At 44.6% G+C, this 20,829-nt stretch overlaps 1 protein-coding gene across 1 annotated transcript in view; it reads right to left on the bottom strand.

Annotated features, from left to right (window-relative positions):
* CFAP74 (cilia and flagella associated protein 74) overlaps positions 1–18,119 on the bottom strand; it is a 36,617-nt gene extending 18,498 nt beyond the window's left edge. Inside the window, exons 1-19 of the mRNA XM_039367504.1 lie at positions 18,072–18,119; positions 17,379–17,537; positions 16,554–16,635; positions 15,721–15,864; positions 14,480–14,578; positions 13,317–13,421; positions 12,572–12,745; positions 11,869–11,979; positions 10,596–10,698; positions 9,480–9,637; positions 8,091–8,298; positions 7,319–7,489; positions 5,816–5,989; positions 5,461–5,579; positions 4,610–4,676; positions 3,657–3,746; positions 2,127–2,294; positions 665–818; positions 188–300 (exon numbers count right to left, since the gene is read on the bottom strand). Of these exons, the coding sequence (XP_039223438.1) occupies positions 188–300; positions 665–818; positions 2,127–2,294; positions 3,657–3,746; positions 4,610–4,676; positions 5,461–5,579; positions 5,816–5,989; positions 7,319–7,489; positions 8,091–8,298; positions 9,480–9,637; positions 10,596–10,698; positions 11,869–11,979; positions 12,572–12,745; positions 13,317–13,421; positions 14,480–14,578; positions 15,721–15,864; positions 16,554–16,635; positions 17,379–17,493 (2,355 nt within the window). The 5' untranslated portion in view covers positions 17,494–17,537; positions 18,072–18,119. The remainder of the gene's footprint in view (positions 1–187; positions 301–664; positions 819–2,126; positions 2,295–3,656; positions 3,747–4,609; positions 4,677–5,460; positions 5,580–5,815; positions 5,990–7,318; positions 7,490–8,090; positions 8,299–9,479; positions 9,638–10,595; positions 10,699–11,868; positions 11,980–12,571; positions 12,746–13,316; positions 13,422–14,479; positions 14,579–15,720; positions 15,865–16,553; positions 16,636–17,378; positions 17,538–18,071) is intronic.
* Between the last annotated feature and the right edge of the window lie 2,710 nt (positions 18,120–20,829).

A 20,829-nucleotide genomic window follows, 5' to 3' on the forward strand; every position in this document is an offset into this window, starting at 1 on the left:
TTGGGGAGGAAAACTGTCCCACCAATTAATTGTTCTCATGGTCAGGACTCTCCTTCGTTCTAGGTTGGGTCTCTTTTTGATCATCCGCTCTCGTGACTGGCCACTTGGACATCACACAACCTGGATCCATCCACGAGTGCCACCTTCGTTCAAGGCGGATCAAACGAGTTCTCCATTGTTTTGTTACCTTGCCCAATTTTAATTCGCAGATCTCTTCCGGGGGGTCTTCCAGGGGACTGGCATCTGGAGAAACGGGCGGGATTTCTCCAGCAATGTCCGTCTCAGAGGCTGCCTGCGGCTCTTGAAAAAGGAAACAAGAGGAGAATCAGACATTATATCCACCACAGGGCTCTGCCTATCATAAAAATGCTTTCTCTCTCTCTCTCCCCCTTTCTCTCTCTCTCTCTCTCTCTTTCTCTCCCTTTCTCCTCTCTCCTCTCTCCCTTTCTCCTCTCTCTCTCTCTCTCTCTCTTTCTCCTCTCTCTCTCCCTTCTCTCTTTCTCTCCCTTTCTCTCTCTCTCTTTCTCTCCCTTTCTCCTCTCTCCCTTTCTCTCTCTCCCTTTTTCCTCTCTCTCCCTTTCTCCTCTCTCCTCTCTCTCTCTCTCTCTCTCCCTCCCCCCCTCTCTCTTTTGAAAGGTGGGTATTCAGAGAGGAAGCCCCATACCATTTGTGGTGGTCACAATGGCATCACTATGTAGCTTCTCCAACAGGGCAGTGTTTGGAGTAACTTCTTCCGAATGGGACAGAGACACGGCGTCAGTTCCTATACTGTAGCTGCTTTTCTCCGTGCTGAATAATTCACCCGTAGCAGGGTTGACCTAATCGGAATACGGGAAGGACGGACGGCTTTGTTGAAAACAGTCCAATTCCAATGATTTTCCCAGAGGGACCCTCAACGTTTGAGGTTATGCATCTCCAGACCGAATTGCACTTCCCATTGTGATGACAGAAGATGATTCTTTCAGATCCACCAGCATCGGCTAAATGTTTCGTGTCCCAGAACGGACACTTTTAGGGGAGGTAAAAAAAAAAAAAACCCACCACATGCCGGAATATCTTCTTACCTTGGCAATATTTGCCAGCTGGTTAGGAAATGGCACGTGGTTAAAAAAAATAGATGGGGAAAAAAAATTAGAATGCAGTTCCTAAGCCGTACCAAGCCATCACTTAGTTATTTGTGGTTTATTAAGAAGCCACAAGTGCTTGGATGTGCAAAGAAGACTACGCTAAACCCAACAAGCCAAATTATGGTTGAGCCTGTTGCATAAACCAAGCAAAAAAAAAAAAAACTGCATGGACTGAAGGGGACAAAACGTAAACGAAAAATTTGGGATTTCACATCACTTCAAACTTCAAGCATCTTCTCTTACTGCCTAGATCAGTGGTTCTCAACCTTTTTAATGCCACGACCCCCAACTGGTCGTAAGTCGAGGACTACTCAACTGGTGCAGCACCGTTTGCAGAATGGGACTTTTGGCGGGCTCAGCAGGGCAGAGACAGCCTGGACAATTCCTGTTGGCTTTGGAAAGCCAACAGAATTAGACTCTGTTCAAGAGAGTCTATTCTATTGGCTTTCCAAAGCCAATAGAATAAAAGGGAGTAGCACAGCCAAGGAAAAGGGGGGAAAAATGGCAGACTGAATTGTTTGGCGATCCCCATGAAATGGTCGTTCGACCCCAAATGGGGTCCTGACCCACAGGTTGAGAACCACTGGCTTAGGTTCATGAATCTTAACAAAGAAACCGTAGCAAAACCTTTTGCCGCTTCTAATTCCAAAGTTCAAGAATCTATTGAAATCTGTTTCACCATTTCTATTCTAAATTATTTCCGTTCTTCTCTTCCCACCGATCCCTTCAGACTTTGGCTTCACTGCAAGCCTCAGGAAGGGGATGTTCCACTGAAGGAGCTGAGGAGGGCTTTGACCCTTTCTGGTCAGAATAATAAAATGAAAGAGACCTTTATTTAGTTGGAGCAAAGTTGCAAGGACTGACTTTTTGGAAAGCGCTCCCAAGCCGGCTGAAAGGACCTTGAAATTGATCTTTTCGGGGTGGGGTGGAGAAGGACAATGACAACTGCTGGCTATTTTTAGATAGACTGATGAACGGAAGAGGTTAATGCAGATTTACCGGCTTCTCGGTGGAAGGTGGCGTTGTGTGCGGAGCCTTGGTGTCACCTAATTTTCGGAGCTGGAACCGTGTCCCCAAGGCCCCGTCATTCATCAAGGTGATGGTCCGTGAAATGGTCTCCCCAACCACATGCATGCCAAAATGTATGAGCTCTTTATCTAGGGACAGCTGAGAAAAAGAGAAAGTGGAAGGCGTGGACAGGGAAATAATTTAATTTAACGCCACAGGGGCAATCGGGTCAGTTCAGCGAAGAAGCACCAGTGCTTCTGCATCGCTACAGGAAGTCCTCGAGTTACATCCATTTGCTTAGCAGCTATTAAAAGTTACGACGTGACTAATAACCAGCCCTCACACTTACGACCCACAGCATCCCCATGGTCCTGTGATGAAAATTTGGGCATTTGGCTATAGATATGTATTTAGGATAGTTGCGATGTTCCAGGATCGCCAACGTGATCGCCAACATCCGATAACAGATATGGAAGTAGAAGAAGAAGAAGAAGAAGAAGAAGAAGAAGAAGAAGAAGAAGAAGAAGAAGAAGAAGAAGAAGAAGAAGAAGAAGAAGAAGAAGAAGAAGAAGAATAAGAAGAAGAAGAAGAAGAAGAAGAAGAAGAAGAAGAAGAAGAAGAAGAAGAAGAAGAAGAAGAAGAAGAAGAAGAAGAAGAGAAAAGAAGAAGAAGAAGAAGAAGAAGAAGAAGAAGAAGAAGAAGAAGAAGAAGAAGAAGAAGAAGAAGAAGAAGAAGAAGAAGAAGAAGAAGAAGAAGAAGAAGAAGAAGAAGAAGAAGAAGAAGAAGAAGAAGAAGAAGAAGAAGAAGGAGAGGGTGGGAAATTATGTCTCCAGATGTGTGTGCGAGACACACAAATGCATGCAGACACACACACACACACCTCTCATGGGGAAATGGTTAAGGTGCTGGACTTGGAAAGGATAAATGGGCTTGCTGAATCAAACTCTGCCAGCGGTTCGACCTCAGCCCCAGTCCACCTCGCAGGGTGTTGTGGGTTCAAAACTGGAGGAGAGAGTCCCTGAGGGAAAAGCCAGATAAAAATCTAACAAAGAAATAAAATAACACTGACGGAGAGGGAGAGAAAACTAAGCTTCTGCCCGTTTTCTGTATTCATTTATTCTTTCGCTCGCCTTCACTTTTAAATATATTAAAAGGGAATCTCCTGCCATGTGTGACAAAGGATTTACACGTCTCTGGGTTTATTTAGCACAATGCTTGCCATCCAAATCAAAAGATGTACCCCTATGCTTGCTAGAGTGTCATTTCACGGCTGCCTCCTCCAAACATACAGCGCTGGCTACAGAGTAAATGATTTGTAGAATTAATTCAAGGGGGAAAAAAACGGGCAGTTTATTTATTGAGACGCCGCTAGGCCACTATGCCTTTGAATTCTCCCAGGCATCTTCCTTCTTCTCCTCTTTTCCTGCTAGCATTTTTTTCCCCCTTTGCTCCTCTCTATAGTATATACCAAAGCAGATAAAATTTTTCCTCTCCTGATCCTAAGGCAAAATCTGGACCTACCACGCATTTCTTGGTCGAGCACTTCAGGGGGATGGAAAAGGATCCAGTCTGGGATAAAAAGGTGACTTCTCCTTCAAGATCTTCATTTATCTGAAAGAAAACCAGCAGATACTTTTAGGGGGGGGGGTGCTGCAATGGCCACTGAGTGTGACAAAAAATGCTGTTGTAACTTTGAACGGTCACCAAACTGGATGATTTCGTAGGTGGAGAACGACCTGCGACAGGCTGAAGCACGGAAGCGAGAGACGTTTCTCCAGACTTAAAATAGTTCAAATTGGTGTATTTATAGCACTAGGGGGAATCTAGGCTACCGCCCCCTGAGAGCCCCCAGAGTGGTTATCGAATTGCCCTTAGTCCTAGAGAACTAATGAGATCCTGGGCTGAAAAGCAATCACTGGTGACCCGTCAACCAGAGAAAACCTCGGGGTCTTTGCCACGGTTTTAAATTGAAACGCTGGGGAACAACCCGAGTAGCTCTTCCCGCGAAGAGGCTAAATTTTGTTTGAAACAATTTTAAAAAAGAAAAATTGCAACAGGATGGAAAACGCTTTTCAGGGCCTGAAAACCCGCAGTTGAAAGAAAATAAACAACCCTAAAGCAGTGTTTCTCAACCTTGACCATTTTAAGTCATGTGGACTTCAACTCCCAGAATTCCACAGCCAGCAATGCTGGCTGTGGAATTCTGGGAGTTGAAGTCCACATGCCTTAAAATGGTCAAGGTTGAGAAACACTGCCCTAAAGTGAAAATGAAGAAACTGTCTCTGGGTGGCCTGGTAATTCCTTCCACTCGCTCCTCACTCCACAACGAGGCCTTTTCAAAAATCTGGACGTCAAGGCCAGGGCTGTCACCCGGCTGTCAACCAAGCGTGACTCGGCCTTCAAGCTTCAGGGCTGTTGCGAAGTTTCCAAGCGGCCGGGCCCATTTAATCAGGCAGACTGGGCACTTCTCCTACCATAGGTTTAAAGGTCACCCCAACTTCACAAGACATTCCTGAAGACATCGGACCCGGGGGATCAAAGCTGCGAGGGAAAAGGAAAGAGAGCATCACTGGATCACGGCAGTATTTCTAAGGAAAGCGGGGGGGGGGAGACATTTTTCACCGTTGCTGGTTGGACATTCATGGAGTAGAAAACCAATTTTACTTCAGACACTATTCACTCAATGTTTTTCAATGTGTGTAGTGAGGAGAAACAGAGAACTCCCCTAATCATCTTTTTCTTCTTCTAACTCAGTGGTTCTCAACCTTTTTAATGCCGCGACCCCTCAACCGGTCATAAGTCGAGGACTACTCAACCGGTCGTAAGTCGAGGACTACTCGACTGGTGCAGCACCGTTTGCAGAATGGGACTTTTGGCGGGCTCAGCAGGGCAGAGACAGCCTGGACAATTCCTGTTGGCTTTGGAAAGCCAATAGAATTAGACTCTATTCAAGAGAGTCTATTCTATTGGCTTTCCAAAGCCAATAGAATAAAAGGGAGGAGCACAGCTAAGGAAAAGGGGGAAAAAATGGCAGAGTGCGTTGTTTGGCGACCCCCATGAAATGGTCGTTCGACCCCAAATGGGGTCCCGACCCACAGGCTGAGAACCACTGTTCTAACTGTTTACTCTGGCAAAGCAATTGCCCATTTCAACATGCATTACTAAGAGTTCTTAACTTTTCAGAAAGTTAAAATGTCGGCATCCTGACAGCCCGCTTATTATTATCTTACAGAGAACTTTCTTTCTCCCTCGTATGTGTCCAGAATGCCCATGTAGCCATACGATCCACAAATCCTGATGACATGATGAACATATCTTGACTTACAGCACAGTGAAAAAATCTTTCAAATGTTCGCTGACGCCATCCAACTTGCAGTAGTTGATACTGTAGAAGGCATTGATCAGAGTCACCTTCTTTTTATAGGTTTTTCCGACATCAAAGTCCTAGAAATATATATATATATTTTAAAAATATTATATTAGCTCCACTTTTTTTAAATAAGGAGTGTCCTGAAAAGCATGATGGGTTGATCAGTGCAACACAACGGCTAAACTGGAGAACATTCGATTAAACAGAATGTATTTATTGGGTCAGACACACCACAAGAACAAAGAGACCGAGCCAAAACCATCCAACTTCGGCTCGCTTTGTGAATGCAGTTGATCAAGTCATAGCTCACCTTGAAATGAATGAGGCTTGGCTTGCTGTAAAACGGACACCCTTTAAACTCTCGCCCACAAACACGGTGTTTGCGAATGATTCCAGCATGGAGCTTCTCCAAGTTCCGGGTAAAAATGTCCTTTTCAAGTTTCGACACGCCGAGAGGTTTGGAATCAATTTTGTCATCCAGTTCCTGAGAAGTGGGCCATGCTGGTTTGTAAAGGACTTTATAAAATAAAACAGCTCGATAAAGAAAGCATTTGATCCAAAAAGGCTGGAACCTACAAATTTGCGGGGAAATGGTGGCTTTCTCCATTTACTTCCTGTCTTCCTTTATAAATGGGAAGCTCTCCAGCTAAAGTAGGGGTTGGCAACATGGTGTCTTTTGACGCCTACCAGGTCTTTGCTCCAACTGACTTAATAAAAAATGTGTATTTAAATCTAGAACCCTGAACATAGAATAACAGGGTTGAAAGGGACCTTGGTGGCCTTGTAGTCTAACCCCATACTCAAGCAGGAGACCCTATACCATCCTCTGGTTTAATGAAAAGAAGGACTAGGGATGATATGATAGCAGTCTTCCAGTATCTCAGGGGCTGCCCCAAAGAAGAGGGAGTCAAGCTATTCTCCAAAGCACCTGAAGGCAGGACAAGAAGCAACGGATGGAAACTAATCAAGGAGAGAAGCAACCTGGAACTAAGGACAGTGAGAGCAATTAATCAATGGAGGTGGGTGCTCCAACACTGGAGGTTTTAAAGAAGAGATTGGACAACCATTTGACTGAAATGATATAGGGTTTCCTGCTTGAGCAGGGGGTTGGACTAGAAGACCTCCAAAGTCCCTCCCAACTTGGTTATTCTGTTATCCTAAAAACACAGTAAATAGGGATGTGGAACAGGGTGACAGATTTGAGTTCATCTCTTGGTAAATGTGTGTGTTTTGCCATCCAGTCGGGAATCAAGTGGGGAGGAGCAAAAAATGGCACTCGCTAGCATCTAGCCTTGAGTCCGTTTTGGCAGCAGGAGAAAAACGTTAGCTCCCTGTTGAGTTTAAAACTGGGGAAATGGTGGCATGGGGTCTTGACTTCAGTGGGACCAGGATACGTTGACAAAAGAGGACAAGGTTAAGAGTCAACATCAATGGAACAGCCCAACACTGAGAGATTAATGCTGCAGAACAGCTGAGATCAGATGCGCAAAGGTTAACCATCTGATTTTTTTAACTGAACAAAACAGCGGGGTGAAAGAAAGAAAGAAAGAAAGAAAGAAAGAAAGAAAGAAAGAAAGAAAGAAAGAAAGAAAGAAAGAAAGAAAGAAAGAAAGACAAAGAAAGAAAGAAAGAAAGAAAGAAAGAAAGAAAGAAAGAAAGAAAGAAAGAAAGAAAGAAAGAAAGAAAGAAAGAAAGAAAGAAAGAAAGAGACAAGCTTCCAACCCACTTGGGAGAATGGACCTCGCGTTCAACCCAGTGAGAAAAGGCCGAGAATAAATAAATGAACGGAAAAGCCAGAAAGATGGATCTGAACCTGCAATGAGTTATATTCTTGGTCCCAAATCCCAACAAATTCTGGCTCCGCAAGAACATTATCCGCATCTTCCTCTTCGCCTTCGGTTTTGCTTTCGGGGATGGGCTCACAAGAGGCGGTAAAGCTTCTGTCATCCAGCGAGGGGGAAATGGAAGGGCTGCGCCGAGGTTTCTGCCACAGAACAGAGACGCGCATGAGTGGCAAAAAGTCAAAGGGCAATTTGGACAAGTGAATTAATCACAGAATCTTGGAAAAATTACGAGGAAAAAAACCACATCAAATTCATCATAAACTCCCAGAAACTGAACAATGCAAAATTCAATAATCTGGTGCAGACTCATTGTTACTTCCAAATAAATTGTTTGTCTTGTCAATGGAAACTGAACGGTGCAAAATTCAGTAATTTGGAGCAGAACCATCACCGCTTCCAAATAAATGTTCTTTCTGACCACCTTTGAAGACAAAGCAAGGAGGCAATAAGTCACTAAGTCTTTGCTTTGGGACCAGTATAGCTCATCTTTATTACTGGGGTCAGCAAACCAAGAAAGGTCCACACGGGTTTCATCCCATTTAAATCTGCTATTTATGAAAAAAGAAAAATTAAGATAATTTAAACCTCCAGGCTGATGTTTGCGGCAATGAAATTCCACAGGACTTAGATTCAGATTTGGAGATTTTTTCCGTTCTGGGCCATTACAAGGTGCTAATTGAAGGAAGGAAGTAGAAAGATTTTGATCTAATAATCCAACAATCTCTCTCTGCTTTCTCTCACCTGAGTGACAGGTGCCACCTTATCGCTACACGTTTCCTCAATGTAACGCCATGTTTTCATGCGCCACTTAACAGCGTCGGAGAGTTTGTCCGGGTCTTTAGATTCCTGGAGACGAGACTGTGCTTTCATTTTCTCCACCTGGCCTTCTTCTTTCAATATCCGAGCGACTATTTCAATTTTTCTTGCTTTCTGTTGTTCCAGAAACTCCCTGTGGGGGAAGCAATGGCAGACAATGGAGATAAACTGGAAACAGGGAAACAGAGGGAGCAAACTACTGACCTCTGAGCCCAAACGCATTAATCCTCTTATCCTTTTTAAAAATATATATTAAAAAGGGAAAGTGTGTGCTTTATTTTGTGAGCTGCGCTCTTATTGCATTAGCAAATATCCTCCTTTGAAACAGACGGTCGAGGATGCTAGCAAAAGAACTCAGATAGCTGGTGGCTATCAGCTGCTAAAATTCAGGTCTCCTCTCACCGGCTTGAAAAAAAGTACTGCTGATTGACTAGAACAGTGGTTCTCAACCTTTTTAATGCCGCGACCCCCAACCGGTCGTAAGTCGAGGACTACTCAACCGGTCGTAAGTCGAGGACTACTCAACTGGTGCAGCACCATTTGCAGAATGGGACTTTTGGCGGCTCAGCAGGGCAGAGACAGCCTGGACAATTCCTATTGGCTTTTGAAAGCCAATAGAATTAGACTCTATTCAAGAGAGTCTGTTCTATTGGCTTTCAAAAGCCAATAGAATCAAAGGGAGGAGCACAGCTAAGGAAAAGGGGGGAAAAATGGCGGACTGCGTTGTTTGGTGACCCCCGTGAAATGGTCGTTCGACCCCAAATGGGGTCCCGACCCACAGGTTGAGAACCACTGGACTAGAATTAACTAAGAATTAATTTCCATGTTTTTAACAAGAAATGACAAGCTGTCAGGAAGGGGGATTGGATTGGAGAGGGTTTAATGATTCTATTCTCCAGATCTACTGCTCTAAATTTGAGGTTCTGACTTCTAGGCAACATTTTCTGGAGCTTAATTTTTTTTAAAAATAATAACGTACAGAAAGGGAAAAATAATTGTATGCACACACAGGTATATTGGTACTTTTAAAATGATACTTCAGCTATTGGAAAAATAGGAATCGTTTTAAGCACATCCCGGCAGAAAATGGAGCTGAAACGTTAGGAAGGCTTAATTCTTAATTAATTAATGGCAAAGAATTCTAGTCCAAATATTTTTTTTAAAAAAAAACAAAAACTTTTTCCCCCCTGCATAATTGACCCTTTCTAACTGAGGTCTGACCTATGAAGGACTTAAATGGAGAATAACCCGTAAGGCTGTTAATTTATCAGCACGCCACCGTTAACATGACATTTCTGAAAATTAGCAGCTCACTTTTTCCGCTTTTCAAACTCGATTTGTCGCTTCTGGCAAAAAAACTCCCGGGTCACATTGTGTCCTTTAGCCAAAATGGCTTCCCTTATTTTCTGGTCTTGCTCTTCAGCATCAAGTGCAATCAATTTGCCCAGGACTTGACGGGTTCGGAGATTTTCCTAGAAAAAGAGTATTAAAAAAATAAAATTAAATTAAACCTTTGTTTGGGGAATTGCAAAGAAAGCAGTTCATGAGGGCGGAAGTCAGCAGGGATCCCACTCCAGATTTCAATTGCTTTCCAAAGTTGCATGTGGTCCTCGGCTTATGGCCACAACGGAGCCCAATTTATGTCGCAAAGCGAGACAGTTTGTTAAGTAGATTTTGCCCCGTTTTATGATCCTTTCTTGTCACCGTTTGTTAACCGAATCACTGCAAGTTAAGTTAGTCACAACAGTTCTTGAATGAGTCTGGATTCTCCATTGACTTTGCATGCCAGAAGGTCACAAAAAGTGATCCCATGACTCTGGAACATTGCCACCATCGTAAATATGAGTCAGTTGCCAAGTGTCTGAAGTTTGGTTACGTGACACGGCGGTGCTGCAACGGTCTTGAGTGTGAAATGGTCATAAGTCACTATTGTCAATGCCATTGTAACTTCAAATGGTCATTAAATGAACTGCTGTAATTTCTTTTTTTTTCCCCCTCCAAAACAAATCCTATCAATTATATTCAAAGTCATAACATAACATGGTTTGATTGATCTGGAAAATGGCCCAGGGCCGCTTGTGGCTTAGTCAGAAATGCAGAGTTAAAATCGTGGCTTAGCCTGATCTAAGAATGAAGCCTCCTTACGATGAGACTTCTGTTGTTTGACTTTATTTTGAACATTGTTTGGCCATGTCCCATTTATTTCTGCAAAACGGCAGTTGCGAACTATCGCTAGTGGTGTTGCATTACCGATACAAATGTCTCCATCCCTTTACAAACTCCTTCTTTGCAGGCTAAAAGGAAAAAAAAAGACTGGGGTAGGATTCTTCCCACACCAGTGGAGTTTAATTGAAACTGGAAGGCCCAATTTTGATAAGCTTTCTTGTAAAAACAGTGGCATGGTCTCCTTCTCAGGCAGTTAGCCCTTACCCGGTTCAAACTGATGCTGTTCTTCAGAGACAAAACCGTTTCCATCCTTTTTTGCAAATGTTCCTGGCGGTTCTGTTCCTCCGCCAATTCCTTCTCGCGAACCCTGTCGGAAAAGAATCAAACCTGATGCATATTGGTGAAGGTGAAGCCATTTTGACTGATGCTCATCAAAGGGAAGGATGCTGTGGGAGCCCACCTGCTTAATGCACTCAACAAACCAGGTTTAGCGAGCCATGGCTCACCTGGTTTGCTAAGCTCCACCTCTCCTGTCCTTCTACAGCAGGCTAGCTGAGGCCTTTTCCAATGGGACCTAGGAGAGCAGGCAGCCTTGATCTCATAGGACCTCATACTATTATATAAATTCTACACAGTGTTATCATACATTGATCTCATATGTCTAGCCTAACGAAGAGGCGGATTAGGGATGGCATGATAGCTGTCTTCCAATATTTGAGGGGCTATCCCAGAGAAGAGGGCTCTATCTCTCTATCTCTTCTCCAAAGCATCAGAGGGCAGGACAAGAAGTAATGGATGGAAGCTCATCAAAGAGAGATCCAACTTAGGAGACACTTCCTGACAGTGGGAAGAGTTAATCCATGGAACAGCCTGCCTCCCGCAGTTGTGGATGCTCCAACACTGGAGGTTTTCAAGAAAAGATGGGTCATCCATTTGTCCAGGATGGTATAAGGACCCCTGCCTTGGGCCAAGGATTGGCCTAGCACAGTGGTTCTCAACCTTTTTAATGCCGCGACCCCCCCCAACCGGTCGTAAGTCGAGGACTACTCAACCGGTCGTAAGTCGAGGACTACTCAACGGGTGCAGCACCGTTTGCAGAAGGGGACTTTTGGCGGGCTCAGCAGGGCAGAGACAGCCTGGACAATTCCTACTGGCTTTGGAAAGCCAATAGAATTAGATTCTATTCAAGAGAGTCTATTCTGTTGGCTTTCAAAAACCAATAGAAGAAAAGGGAGTGGCACAGCTAAGGAAAAGGGGGAAAAAATGGCGGACTGCGTTGTTTGACGACCCCCGTGAAATGGGCCGTTCGACCCCAAATGGGGTCCCGACCCACAGGTGGAGAACCACTGGCCTAGAAGGTCCCTTCCAGCCCTAGGACTCTATGATTCATTCAGGAGCTGAAACACAGCAGCATAACACAGTAGCGTAGCTCATACCTCCAACCACAGGTTGGGGAAGGAAATCCCAAAGGTTAATGGGCCAGACCTCTTCTATTCTTTGAAAGGAGAGACAGAGGAGGGACAAGTAAACAACATACTTTCCTAAACTCTCCTTCAGGAACCGGACGGCCTTTGCGTGGTTCCTCTGAGACTCTTCCAGCACTTTGGCCAGGTTTTCTTCATAAGCCTTGCTAGCTACCTGGATTTTTCTACAGAGAGAGAGAAAAAAAGAAGGAATCTTTCAAAGGGGGCTGCCGAATCCCAACGTACAATAGACAGAAAAGAATCTTCCCAATAGATACTTTTTTTTATCAGTCGTCCTGTCAGGGTACCCGAAGCTGTTTTCTCCCTTGTTGAGGTCTGAGGCTCAAATTTGCCATTTCCCTCCTCCCTCCCCACCCCTTTTTCCTTTGTACACCATACTCTCCGGATTGTAGGCTGATCACTTATTTATTTTATTTATTTATTTATGAGACTTATATACCGCTTTAAGTGCAAGCACTCTCTAAGCGGTGTACACCAGTAAGCAATGTATATATATATATATATATATATATATATATATATATATATATATATTTACATTGCCCCCACAACAATCTGGGTCCTCATTTTACCTACCTCGGAAGGATGGAAGGCTGAGTCAACCTTGAGCCGGTGAGATTTGAACCGCTGACCTGCTGAACACAGTCAGCTAAAGTGGCCTGCAGTACTGCACTCTAGCTGCTGCGCCACCTCGGCTCATCTCCTGATCTTCCTGATGCTGAAGCATCCTTGAGAGGGGGTTGAAATCCAGCCTACCTTTCCGTGTTCTGCCACCTCTGGCTCAAGAGCTGGGCCATCTCATCCTGTTTCTGGAGCCTTTCCTCCGCCTGGTCACGGCGCTGCTGGTCCAGCTCTGCCTCGTCTACCTTGAGCTGCTTGCGAAGTTTGTCAAAATTCCCTTCTTCTATTTCAATCTTCCACATTTCAAACCTGGGCCAAGGGAGGCCCGATCAGCATCCCACCTGCTTGGGTGGTCGCCCCTCCGCCTTATGCTTGGAAGCAGCCGTTGTTGGCCCCGGAACCCCCCACCCTCGCATCACTTAGCGACAGAAATTGGGTCCCAGAAATTCAAGCCCACCTTCATCCAGGAAAATACACAAGGTGGCTTCAAGCTAGGCTAGCCTCCCTTACGAGGTTTCATTGGGGGGGGGGGAAGGGGAGGAGATACGAAGGTGACCTCTTGAATTACAAAAGAAATGTCAGCAATATAGGAATATTAAGGCATTTCCGTTTGGCAGAAGTGTTAAGAGTTAGAAAGGGGGGGGGCTGGAAGCTTCCTTAATGAAGCCCAAACATTCCTAACAAAGCTGCTGCCAACTTGAGAATCAAAATGCTTTTTGCATATTTATAGATCCATTCCCCTTCACCCTATAAAACATTCAGCAGAGATTTCTCCCCCCTCTCCAAAAAAAGTCAGGACAAGCCACTAAATGGCACTAAGAGAAAAATGCAAGGATCAATTGACCCAGGATCTTCCCCCCTCCCGTCTTTTCCCACTTACACGTTTTCATTTAGGACTGTGCTGATTTTGGATTCAAGGTCCTTTTCATTTCCCAGTTCAGCACACAGGCGCCGATGCAATGCCTGAAGGCGGAACACGGCCGTGCTGAGCCATTTAAAAGGAGGGGAGGGGAGGAGGAGAAAAAAGGAAGAAAGAAAGAAAGGAAGGAAGGGGAATAAAATTAGAAATAATGAATTGTTAAAAGTCAGCACATAAACAAAGCTGAAACAACCCTGCAGCCTGGAGGGGTACAGGCGGTTGGGTTTTTTTCGGAACTTCTGCCGCTTTATAGTAATGGGATGCTTCACAATTATGCTCTAAAGGGATCTATTCCTTTTTCAGTCTCTTTCAAAACCTCTACACCAGTTGACAGGCAGAACCTCAAATAAGAGCTTCTTTATATCCCCCCTGTAGATATCAGAGCCAACTCCTGCATTTAAGATAGTAATCGTGACAGCCCCAGTAACTGGCGTGACCCAAGCACAAAGAATATGGGTTCTTCACTGTACACAGAGCCCTAGACATGGTCCAGGAAGAAGGCACAGTGCTGGAGACATTAACATTCACGTCTTAATTTCAGTTTCATTTTAATAGATCCAGCCTAGAACAAAGCAGGAATGGTCCTGGCAATGGGAACAATTCACGGCAATGCCTTCAGAAGTTGTGGGTGTTCCTTCTCTGGAGGTTTTTAAGAAGAGAGGGGAAGGAAATGAACCAGAGCAATTTCTTTGCGATTAAACTGAACAAGAAAAGGCAGCGGGGTGGGGGAGGAACCATTGTTTGTCCCCAGCACTGGTTCTAACTCTTCTGGGTGGTTCTTGCCTCTGAGGTAAAAGCAAAGAAAAGCGAGCTGTTTGAAAGCAACTGCAGATTCGCTGGAGAAAAGCCCACTTTTACGCACCAATAACTTGTGGGACAGATAAAAGATGGCATCACTTGGCTGGGTTTTTTTTTCCCCTGCACCCAGCAAAAGGTTAACCCCTCCTGTAGCTGGCTGTGGTCTCTGGAGATAACTCTGTTTTATTTATCAAAGACCTTAATCACCAACTCATTAAATACCTTTAAACAGAAGAAATCAAAGAGGTAGAGATTTGTCCACTACCAAACTGAGTCAAATTCAGCCAATTTTACCCTCCGGAGAACAAACTGGCCAAACTACATACGTGTTCCCCTCCTTCTTCTCGTTCTCAATGTCTTCCTCCACGTCTTTTTGCTGGCTGGTGAGCAGGTCCAGCCGAGCACGGCAAGTCGCCAACTCTTCTCTGAAAATAGGAGAAGAGGATTCAGCCAGAGCAATTGGCACAGTCCGTTTCTTTTTGGACATCTGTGGCATCGCTCGCCCTCCCGTGGGTGCAAAGCATCTAAGGGTTCTACATACTGTGCATGGATTCCAAGGAAAAATTAGCTCAAAGGTCCGCCAGGGAAGAAGTGCTACACAAGAGGAAAAGCGAGGAGAAGGGAAAAGGGAAAGAAGTACTAATCTCCCCTTTAGCGGGAATGTTTCTCAGGTCACCCTTTCGATCTGCTGGCTTCCAGGCAAAAGAACATGAGGACTAGTCATCTACATATCATTTTCATTCACCCAACCAAGGGAGAAATGTCAAGATGGAAGCACTTCCACCAAAGTGGGCCAGCTACACAGTCAGTCTAGCTTTGCTTTCTTGAACTTGTCTTCCAGAGGTCCAGAACGACACTTCCTATTATCCTGGCCAGCCGGATCATTGGCCACGGTGGCTGGGGATGATGGAGCTTATGTGTGTGCGTGATGGCTATCTCACTTCTTCTGTGACAGTCCCACTTGCGCTCCGTGCTCCAGTGCTGCACCCAGAGATGCCGCACTGGTTGTGACAGCCTGAAACAGCAATACTTGATTAATGGCCAGTGGCTTAATAACCATTTCAAGTTATGGTGAATTCCCAAAAAGTTAGTTAGGACCCGTCCTCAGAGTTATGGCAGAAGCAGCATCTTCCACAGTCCTGAGATCACATTTTGAGCACTTGGCAACTGGCTTGCATTTATGACCGGTTGCAGCACCACTTTGCAACTTTTTTTTTGCTGTTTTCTGACAAAAAAAAAAAATGCCCATTAGATTCTTTCCAGAACCATGTGGTCTCCTTAAGGGCCACAGAAACGGGCTGAACAATTGTCGTATAAACAGCCTTAAAATTCGAGTCCAGTCATGTGGTGTCGTGACTTACAACTCCGACGTGACCGAAATTATGGTCATAAGCCGAGGACTGCCGGTAAATGAATAAATGTGCTGATTTTGATTTGGTACATCTTTGGATTGCTTGGTAGTGAGGGTTTAATTTGGTTATTTCCTTCCGAGCATCCAAAGGGAGCCGAAATAAGTCTCTTGAGCTACGCGTGGCAGAAAATGGCAGATGGCGGCGAGGAGACTGACCTTGTTTTTTGAATGAGAAGCTCTTTTTGTTTGGTGAGACTGTCAAGCTGATTCAGGTTTCGACGCAAGTTGAGGACACGAACCCGATCGGTGTAGTTCATGGTCCGCCCTTGGCTCGGCACGGGGAACTCTTCCGAACTTTTCCTATTGGTAAGAAAAGCAGGTCTCAACCTAAAGGAATGCCACCTTGAGACCGACAGGGAGAGCGTACAAATTATTTCAATAAATACGTCGAGGGATGCCTTAAGCTAGGATGTAGGTCCAGGCCCCTTTCCCATTCTCCTTTACGCAGCTTCTCAGCTTGGGTGAAGTCCCAGAACTTAGCCCAGCTTTTAAGAAGCATCGTTTCCAAAACTTGCTTTGGAACTTTCTCTTTTTAAAATAAAATAAAATACCCCATTAGACATATTTATTGTGTTGATTTTATTTAAGTAAACTGAATCGTTCATAATAAAGATATATATGGCTAATCCTTGACTTACAACCAAAATTTGCCCCAAAATTTCCATTGTTAAGCGGGACAGTTGTTAAATGAGTTTCGTCCCATTTTACGACCTTTCTTGCCACCGTTGTTAAGTTGCATCGCTGGAGTTGTTAAGTTAGTGACACGGACCTGTTAAGTGAATCTGGCTTCCCCCATCAACTTTGCTAGTGAGAAGGTCGCAAAAGGGGGTCACGTGACCTTGGGACACAGCAAAGGTCGTAAGTATGAAGCAGTAGCCAAGCATCTGAATTTTGATCACGGTCATAAGTCACTTTTTTCCGTGCCGTTGTAACTTTGAACGGTCACTAAACAAACTGTCATAAGTCGAGGACGACCTGTACAGACTCACTTGCTAATTTCCGTAGCCTCTTCGGCTCCTTCCAAAGACTCTTCTTCAGCTGGGGGGGCTTCCACCTCATCTTCTTCAAGTCCTAGAGGGAAAGGAGAGATTTTTGTTCTGCTAAAAGGCCTAAAGATTTGGTCCCTCTGCTTGACAAAACCTTCCAAGACCAGAGGTTCAGGGACACAATGTTCTAAAGCAGTGGTTCTCAACCTTTTTAATGCCGCGACCCCCAACCGGTCGTAAGTCGAGGACTACTCAACTGGTCGTAAGTCGAGGACTACTCAACTGGTGCAGCACCGTTTGTAGAATGGGACTTTTGGCGGGCTCAGCAGGGCAGAGACAGCCTGGACAATTCCTATTGGCTTTTGAAAGCCAATAGAATTAGACTCTATTCAAGAGAGTCTATTCTATTGGCTTTCAAAAGCCAATAGAATAAAAGGGAGTAGCACAGCCAAGGAAAAGGGGGAAAAAATGGCGGACTGCGTTGTTTGGCGACCCCCCTGAAATGGTCGTTCGACCCCAAATGGGGTCCCGACCCACAGGTGGAGAACCACTGCACTAAAGGGTCAGTGCTCCACATGAAAACCGGCAGAGAAAAAAGGGGGTATTGTTTAAAAAAAAAAAAAATAGACACAGGGACAATTTCCCAGTATGTGACCTGGGTGATCTGCTAGCCGAGCATTAACTAGGTTTGACCCCATTTTGCTTTTCTAAGATCGGTGAAGACTGCTAGTCTCCCCATCCTGGAAAGACACGCCACAGATTAGCTTTGCAAACTAAAAATACAAAATAAACAAACAGACAAACAATAAAAAGATAAACCTTTCCAACCTTCCACGTCTTGCTCAAGTTCTTCCAAGGTATCTGTTTCTTCTTCCTTGTTTTCCTCCACGATGGGATATAAATCCGGAAAAAGATCCTCTTCCAAAGCAGTAAGGCTCTCCATCGTGCTAAACTGGGGAAGCTCCCCTCCTCTCAAAAGGCATTTAGCTGCAAAATAATATTAATATTAATAATATTTCACAGAAAATGTGAAAGGATTCCTTCTTGATCAGCGATAAGCCCTATTAGTCTATCTTTTACTCTTTTAAGAATTGGGAATAAAATCTCCCAATTCAGCAGCTTGAACCAGGATTCTGCAATGGCTGGAGTCACATTAACATTTATTTGACAATGACAATAAAGCTTGTCCTGTCTTCTTCTAGGCTTCACGCAGAGGTTAGCACTCACCTAATAGTTACTATATTAGCAATTTACATTTGCCCAACTGGCTAAATCAGACCCACTTTTATTGCACATTGGATTCATTTATAAAACCTAAGTAAATTCAGTAGCCAGCTTGTGCAAACTCAGCCAGGTTCTGTTCTATGCCTCTTTTCTAGCCAAGCAGATTCTCAAGGCATTCTCAGTTCAAGGTCCGGGTCATCATTACCAACCCAAGGGCTTCTAAATAAGGAATAATTACTAATTACGGGGCCAATGCAAGCTTTGGGGGAGATGGGGACCCCGTTCCCGTCCGCTTACGGTATCAACTCGCGAAGCCTCCGAGCAAACTGGCCTCGCGACTTTTTTTTTTTTTTTTTTTTAAACCATCGTTTGGGAAAGCTCCCAAGGCAACGGAGACAACCAACTGGAAAGACAAGCGGAGGGGGGGGCGACTCCAGCTTTCTCGGAAGGAGGAGAACAAAGTTCTAGTCTGCAGAGCAGAAAGCGTTGGCTCGCGCCGTTTGGAGGGGAGAGTTTTGGCTCCCCCCCCCATCTTCTAGAGATGAATGGTACATTCCAAGCGGTTTGCGTTTTGTCTCTCGGGGGAAGCGCACGAGAAGCGGCGGCAGCTCCGAGCCGCCGGTCGGTTAACGCTTAAAGGAGCCTCGTCGCTTTCTTGGCGAGCTCGTGTCCAAATCCTGCAAGCGAAGCAAAATTGCGGTGCGAAACCAACGGAATCCACCCACGTTAAAACTTCCACCCAGCACCAAGCCTCGACAGCGCTGATAACGCGCCCACCGATGCCCACCCTACTGTACGGGCAGTCCTCGACTTGCGACCACAACTTCACACACACATACACACACAGAGAGAGACACGCACCAGTTTTTCTGTTGCTAAGCAAGGCAGCTGCGAAGTGAGTTTTGCCCCATTTTTACGACCGTCCTTGCCACAGTTCTTAAGTGAATCACAGTGGTTTAAGGGTTGCGAAGTGAACTGGGCTTCCTCACTGGTAGAACAGAATTGAGCTGGAAGGGACCTGGGAGGTCTTCTAATCTGGCCCCCTGCAATTCCTCCAGTGCCAAAAGTTGAGTAGCTTAGCTGCGGGGAAGCTGGCTGAAGACTCGCAGCTAAGCTACTCAAAATAAGATTATTTCACTTTGAGGCTAAAATAAGATGTAGCCGAGGAGTCCTGGCCGTCAAAGTTACACTTCCTGATGGTTGTGGCTAACAAATATCTGTCAGGTTTGCCATGTTTGGCTTGGCGCCTCGCTGGCAGTAGAAATTTTGGACCCAATAAGTCAAGGGCTACCTGTATTGCATAGATGTTTTGGGCCTCCACTCCCATCAGCATCAGCCAGTGGGACCAGTGACAAAGGAGTATGGGAGTGGTAGTCCAAAGCCAATAGAGGGCACCATTTTTCTTTCATTTTCGTCTTGCTTGTTAGCACAAAGTGACTCCTTAGTTCTCACTAATTCTAGGCCTTCAGAGCTTCGACTGACAGCAACGGGATCTGACTTTTGCTCAAGCTGGAATGTTTTAAGGAGAATTAAATCTGTACAGTATGGCAGTAATATGGAAATAACCTGGTCACCAGTAATTTTTCTCGTCAGTATGAAGACATTTTTAATTAGTCAGCCAAGTGGCTGGCAAGGAACTGCCTGCCAATTACCTCCCCCTCCATTTTTTTTTAAAAATGCCCGATTCAAAACATTCAGATACATTCTTATTTAGAGGACTCCAGTTGCTCTAATTCTTTAAGCTGTTCCTTTTGGCTCCCTCTGCTCCCTTTTTTTTTATTTTTAGAGTTGGCAGCGCCTCTAAAAATTAATTCTTGTGTTTCATTTGAATGACAGCTCTTTTGTGCTGGTTTTAAGTTGGATTTCACACTCCCTATACCTCCGCCCACACAAGCACGGGGCAAAAACATTTTCCCGTTCTACTGAACTGAATAAATTATTTCATTCCTTTCCTATTGGATCCGTTCTGAAAGACCACCTGCTCCAGGTAAACAAAGGGCTTTCTTCAAACGTGACCATCCTTTTATTTCCCTTCTAAGATGTTATTACATTAATGGTATATGAACGTAATAATGTAATGTTATTACACTGATGCTTACATTAATATAGTAATGCTAATATTGTTGAGATTTATAGTATGATAATCACTGCTTGCAGTTTTCACTTCCTACCAGAAGAAACTACTCTGTTTTAAACGCTTTTAATAAAGAGACATTGCCATTTTTAAGAAGGGAATTTGATTCAATTAACCCTCAAATGAAAGATCTTTTCCACTGTGTAATAGTGACATTTTCCTAAGCGCACACAGAGATCCTCAAAAAGCAAGGTGTCCTTGTGAATGCTCCTGGACCTACGCAACTGACCTGGTATTCAGTTTTATTTTACTTTTCTTGTGCTGTGTTCATTCTGCTTACCAGCCCGTTCACACATTTTGCAACCAGCTATGGAAAGAGGTGGGGGGGGGAGGCTTGAAAGAGAAAACAGACTTGGGGAAATGTGGAAAAAAAGGGCAGGCAACTTTCAAAATAAATAAATAAATAAATGTGGAACTCTGCAAAAGCCTAGAGATCTCTTGCTAGAAGTATCCCAGTTTTTTCCAGGAGTGCCGAGAGCAAAGCAGCTATTAAAAGGATTACTGGGAGGTGGGTGAGTGGTGGGAATAATTGAAATAATTGGAACGTCATAAAGGATGGCTTTCTGCTTTGTGGAGGAGGAGGTAAGCATTGCATAAAAGAAATGTTATGTAAAGGCCTAGCTGGGAAAAGAGCAAGAATGCCACTTACACGCTTCAATCTAAGCAGTGCTAGGAGAGAGCCAACCCTGAGATCTAAGGCCAGCTGCTCTCAGATTGGGTCTGCCTATCCTGCTAAACCATGGCTGGGTAAACGATTGAGTAAACCACTGCTGCCTGGAATTGCATAAGACACAAAGCCATAAACCATGGTTTAAAACCGACAATGTGCCAATGGTATGGTGAAATCTGATTTGCCACATTAGTCACCATTGACTGGGTTTGCTCAATGTGCTACACCAGACTGTGCTTTGTTTGCTTTCG

Source organism: Crotalus tigris, unplaced genomic scaffold (assembly GCF_016545835.1).
Source record: "Crotalus tigris isolate CLP2741 ecotype Arizona unplaced genomic scaffold, ASM1654583v1 scf7180000020588.15403103151:6194809, whole genome shotgun sequence".
NCBI lineage: Eukaryota > Metazoa > Chordata > Lepidosauria > Squamata > Viperidae > Crotalus > Crotalus tigris.